This window comes from Fulmarus glacialis, unplaced genomic scaffold (assembly GCF_000690835.1).
Source record: "Fulmarus glacialis isolate BGI_N327 unplaced genomic scaffold, ASM69083v1 scaffold35673, whole genome shotgun sequence".
NCBI classification, from domain to species: Eukaryota; Metazoa; Chordata; class Aves; order Procellariiformes; family Procellariidae; genus Fulmarus; species Fulmarus glacialis.
Genome location: NW_009204220.1, coordinates 35,091 through 41,410, shown reverse-complemented (window position 1 = coordinate 41,410; position 6,320 = coordinate 35,091). Strand labels below are relative to the sequence as shown.

The 6,320-nt window shown below is 36.5% G+C and overlaps 1 protein-coding gene across 1 annotated transcript in view; it reads right to left on the bottom strand.

The window, feature by feature from the left end:
- Positions 1-832: 832 nt before the first annotated feature.
- LOC104074710 (ataxin-7-like protein 1) overlaps positions 833-6,320 on the bottom strand; it is a gene marked incomplete at both ends in the record, with an annotated part of 40,397 nt that continues 34,909 nt past the window's right edge. The window contains one exon of the mRNA XM_009574921.1: positions 833-937. Within this exon, the coding sequence (XP_009573216.1) occupies positions 833-937 (105 nt within the window). The remainder of the gene's footprint in view (positions 938-6,320) is intronic.

Here is a 6,320-nt window from a genome sequence, read left to right as displayed (position 1 = left end):
AAACTGAATTTGATTAAACCTCATGCAAAACTAGCCATTCCAGTCACATTTTGCAATCCTTTTAAAAAAAAAAAAAAAACACAACCAAAACCCACACCACAGAAACAAACCACTGGACAAATAACAAATAAACTACTGGATAAGTAATAAATAAACCAGACCTTGGGATGAAGTTTTTTAGAGAATATTTGAAAGTAGTTTGTTAATCAACAGCAAAAATTTCTAACTAAAGTAATTCTGCTTACAAATAATCAACATAAAAATTAACATCTTGCTGTTGTCATACTAATTGAGAAATAAATATCTGCACATTTCTGCAGCTTCTCAAATGAACATTTTTCAAGAGAATCCTAACAAATGTGACTTGACATGCCAATTATGTAAAATTAAACCCTATGATAAATATAAAAACAAGCCCTTTATACACCTATGCATAAATCCCATCAGAAAACAATCAATAACATCCAACTTCTAGCTAATGTAGATCAGTATCACAGCCCTCACTTTGCAGCTTTGATAAAAGACAATCCAATGTTAACTCGTAATAGTTTTAGCCTAGCTAGTAGCTAACTAACAGGATTTATTTGTTGTAAAAGGTTAATTTAGTATAACAAGTTCAACTTGAAAAGCCCAGCTTCTAGAACAACTAATTTAACTTCCTCTACAGGAAATATGCTTATTTGAAGGCATCGCTGGTATTTTCTGTGGAAAGAACACAAGATAACCAGAAAAGTATATCTGCAATGCCTCTGTCATGATCGTATGCAATGATTCTTAAGAGAACCATATGCCAATTTGGCACTGTAATTCAGGAAAGAAAACATTCACTTACCGCAGTGTGACTGGAAAACCTGTGGCTTGACTACCTGATTGCAGATATTGCACACTACAAGATAGAAATCATCATGAGCTGGATAATGGCCAAATAAGTGCATATCTGTGGGAAAGTTAAAAATATATACAAGAATTAGAAATTATGCTTTAAATATATATTAAGAAAAAAAATTGAAAATACTGCAGGGCCACTACTGTTATATTAATTTATACAAAGCAAATTTATACACTGCTCCATAAGAGCTTCTTACTGTATTAAAGAGAGGTTTTTGTTCTTCTGGGTTTCAAAAGGTCCTATACTAATACTGCAGTCTCATCCCTCAGTCTGAGTCAGAACACAGGCAGCAACACCTTTTTCTTAAAACTCAAAGCCAAGAAGTGGAACAAGCATTTCTGTACTGGTCAACTGTCGAAACAGTAAAAGAATATGTCTTTTAAAATGTCTGCCTAAAGATCCTTTTAGAAAACACGGTGCACGGGTTATGCTCCATGTTACAATATTCTAAGCTTGACTACAGATTGCTAGAGAAAGTCTCCTGCTTAAAAGCTAGTTATAGTAACCAAGGTCAAGGATCCTACAGGTTAAAATACAGTCATGAATGTCATCCCTGTTTTGAACCAGATGTCATGACATGAAATTTCCGATTCTGTGCGAATGCCCCTCCTAGTGCAAATGCCCTGCTGGTTTTTTCCCCAGCAAAAACTCTGGGAAGAGACAAAGATGGTTAATGAGGTATTTCTCAGAGATGGCAAGAGGAATTTCATGAAATCAAAAGATGGGTACAGTCAGATGATGACAGGCACTTGTCCCTCTCAGCTGAAACACATAATGCAATATATGCATTCTTAAGCCATTAGAAACACAGAGTAAAATGGGCTTAAATTACTACTGAAGGCCTCAGAGCTCTAACATTACAAGTGAGGTAACTTGTTTCACTCTGCATTGCTATAACTTAAGAACAAGCACACATACTCATCCACCGCAGCTCAGCTTAGAGGGCAGAAACTCCAGTCACTTTTATGCACTTTGGTGTGATCATGTCACCACACCCAGTGTTGTTAACGAAGGTGTTGCTGCATTAGTAACCCCATGCCGAGTATCGGCTGCACAGATCGCACTACCTCTCAGAACAGGGCAGTGACATCTCTATTTAAAGATGTCATAAAATGGCATTCCAGTGTTATTCAACAGGATCCGAAATCTATTACAGAACTTGCAAATGCAGCTTCTGACTCAGACTGAAATATCAACCTGGAGCCTTTTAAACAGGAGAAAAAATGGGAAGACCCTCCGTGAAGACTAACATGTACAACAGCAGCCGTGATTGATAAACATCGATGACTAAATCCTACTTCTCCAATAAGTCACTTTAAAAATAGTGATTTCTTTCAAAAACTGACTCAAGCAAGTACCTTATTTCATTAGTTCTTAACCAAAGCAAACATTTTGGCCCTAGAACTATTTTTATAAGTAATTCTGCCCTGGCTTGTACCACTGTGTAAGTAACATCACCACTTACGATGTCAGTACTTGGCATAATGAAGTAAAAAGTATCTTCAGTCCCCAAAAAACCCACAGAGGAACAGGACAAGCCTCTGATGGTAATTCAGGGAGTATCACAAGGAGATCCAAACAGGCTCATTCAAGCATCCTTGTGCACAAACCAGCACCACCGACCCGCAGGTATTTCACAGTCTGATATGATGTGAATCATTCCTTTACCCCCTGAAAACCAAAAGCCTCTCTCTATGTTACTGCTTGTACCAGGCTATGAAATCCAGGTTGAAGGGTTAACTGATCATGACCCCTTCGCAGTGCTAGTCTCGGACTAACCAAGCCTTTAAATGCATTACAGCCAGATGAATGCAATCAACACATTCAACTTAAATTTAAAAGGACGGCAGTGGTGAGGTATAAACTCCTTTGGTAACTTCTTAGTGTAGTTAGTGTTAGTACCGATGAAGCCAAAACTGCACAATTAGATTAGATCAAATCCTCCCTACTAGTAAAACAAACAAAAAAAACCCTAAGCAGGCACTACGTCTGACCTGTTTATTTGATGTCTTGTTTTAACGTGATAAGTCAGTGATCTTAAAAAAATCACATTACATTTGCAATTTTCAGCCAAGGATATTTTTGATCAGAACCTACAGACTTCCACTAACAGCATTGTAAACTCCACAGAAAGGAGTACTTCTCCCAGGTATAATTTGACACCAAGTCTCAGCTCAAAAACATGCATTTAATTACAGTTATGAAATATTTAAAAAATGGTTAAAACATCTCAACAACTTAAAACGTTTTTTTCTGTTGTTTGAATGGTCTGACGACAATCTTGTCATGAAAACATACAGACTTTGCCCTTTACAAACACAAAAGTTACAACTTTTTTTCCATTTTAAATTCCTTAAGTCCATTTAACCTTCTCAGCTCTTTAAGCTTTAAAAAGCTTTAAGCTCTTTAAAATATGCCCAGCTCTGAGGCGTATGAAGTCCGGCTGGGTCCGAGTCTGAGTTTTTATGAAGTCTGGCTGCAGAGAGGAACTTATAAAAACACGTAAGGTATTAATACTGGAAAAATCTATCCAAGGACACAGACGGAATAAGGAATCAGGTTAGTTCACAGGATCACAGAATCATCTATGTTTTCACCAGACACTGCCAAGGAGACAGAGCAGTAAAGAAAAAGTTCTGGTACCTGTGAGCTCGCTGCACAATCCTGGCAAACAGCACTGCACCTAACGGGTAAATAGCACCAATTGAGTTTTTATGATACTGAGATGGCAGAAGTTGAGATGCAAAGAAACTGCACAGACGTGTAGAACAATGCACCAAAATGCTGATGTGAAAAACACAGCATCAAAATGATGCACAGATGCAGAATAAGTGACATCCTGAAGCAGCGCTTTAGAAGTTTTTTCATTTTGCAGATGCCTAGAAATAGCCCAGTGGAGGTGCAAGCATCTATTGTAAATGTGAATCTTCTGATATGAATTGAAGTTATTAGCCACCTGTCAAAAGTCCACTTAAATTAATCCAAGAATCTCAAGGACACAAGACCACAGGTTGGACATCAGAAACAGGAATCATGCTACACAAATAAATTGTTATTATTGAATCAGAATAGCTAAAAAACTTAAATTAAACACTATCTTTCAGACTGGATTCCTCAAAAACCTCACTATGCAGGAGTTTGTAAGAGAGGAAAATTCATCAAGTCCAAACAGGTTCAACTAACTCTATCAGTTCATCGATGTTAACAAGATTGGCACAAATCAGTTTTCATGATTAAACTCATGATTTGTAAGCACACACACGGTATATATAAATAACTTTTTAATTAAAACTGTACAAAGCATTAATATCATCTCACCAGAAATTCCAACTGGGGACACACTTTACTAGGTGTAATAATATTATAAATGCAATCCAGATCAGAGAATTCACAATGAAGAAAGCAAGAAAAGTTTGAAATGAAAAAGAAAGCAGAAAATATAAACAACTATGTATCTTTTTATACATGTTTTCTTGTTTTTAATAAGAATAGTTAAATGCTATCATGTTCTACTCAAAGGGTTATTCTGGACACTGGTATCATTCTTAGAACAGATTACAGCCATTTGACTATCTAGACCTTGTACGTGCAGCAAAAAAGACAACGGCCTCTCCAAACAAAAATTTATCTTCTAAAGGCAACAATCACACCTCCCTGCCTGCTTAGTCTGAAGCAATGGTGATAAGGTTTTCAGAAAACTTTAATTTTGGAGAAGAAAACGGCACTTTCCAAAGTTAGCTCAGGAAAGACTTCTTCATGGAAAAAGGTAAGACCACTGAAGAAGACAGCAGATAATCAGTGAATAAGGCGACCAACTATCAAATAGTACTGAAATAATTATCAAAGTACAAAAAAACCAGGGAGGGACAGAAGAGCGACTGCAAAGAGTCTTTATTTTCTACCAAAACTTGGGTGCCCCCTAAAAGGGAAACAAAGTGACCAAGGTCTGCATTACCCACCCCAGACCAGCATGGTGATCTCTACCAGAGCCTGTGATCTTCTTGTTCCCTATGTGCAAATACAGATAGCTACAAGTCTGAGACAGAAAGAGCTGCCTGGCCCTTTTGGTAAGTAAAAGCAGTCCACAGCCCCCATCACAGTTACATCATTTTACTGGAAGATGCTTTCAGTAGCTTCGAAGTAGACTCTTGATGGCAAGAAAGAACAGATAACTTATTTTCCAGTACCTGCACGCTTTGCAGAAGTGTTATCTATACATACCCCACTCCTTGCAGTACTGAATCGTCGTCCCCTCAAAATGAAATCTTTTGGCCAGCCATGTCTGTTGATACTGTACACAGACAAAAGCCTTGCTTGAAAATGAGCTATTCAACTAACAGGATGCGAGAGTGTCCCATATCATGTGAAAAATATGCAAGATAGGTGGAAATCAGAGACAGTGAATGCTGACTGTAGGAAATACGACTTTCCTAGATTAAAATCTTAAACCAAATATTACTGTGTGTATACTCTGCTATGGTGCTTGGAAAATAAATATAACTTCTGCTTATAGTTTTTATATTACTAACATTTGCAAATAAAAAGACAGCTGTAGCCATATGACATAGTTTTGTACGACATCAGCTTCATAAAATGTGCATTAAAAACACAAATACCATAGAAACAAAAGAAAATGTTGCTTCTGCAAATTGTGGCACAAACACAAAAATGCAGGTGTCAGATACAACTTTTTATCTTCTCCAATAACACAAACAAAGGAATTATTTTTAGTAACAATCAAAGCCAGATGACTTATATGAAGTTCCTTCTCTATTATTATATAATTCATAATCATTTACATCCAACTGTATAATAAAACACAAGCTAGAAATAATTTAAAACATTCTTCCACTGCAGAATTAAGGTTGTCGAACAGTAAGACCTCACAATCTTGCGTGGGAAATTAAATTTTTAATTATGATCTTTTGCTATAAATTACACACACTTTAAACACTCTCTTATATATCAGTTGCTCCACTAAACATACACACAAAGTCTGCTTTGAAAAATATTAGTCATGTTTATATGTAGAGAGAAGGGGAGGGAGGAGGGGAGAGAGAAAGACTATTCAAGACACACAAGAAGAAAAGCTAAAAAAAGAAGGCAATGGAAAAAATGGCAATGGACAAAACCAAATCCATGTGGTTTCTCCCGCTCCTGGAGATACAAATTTTTCAACTCTGTGTCTAGAAATATGCTCAATATTTCCCTTTTGTTCCACACAAGTGACAAATCCGTCCATCATTAAAAAAACAGAGGAATGTACAAAATCTTTCAGTGCATTAGATTACTTTTACATTTGAGATTACTGAAAAAACTAAATAATTTGAATGGTGAATTGAAACTTGAAACTGAAACAATATAAAGACATCTTCAGGGTATTACTCAGACAGCAGTTAAACACGCTTGCATAGACAAGATAGTCTTAGAA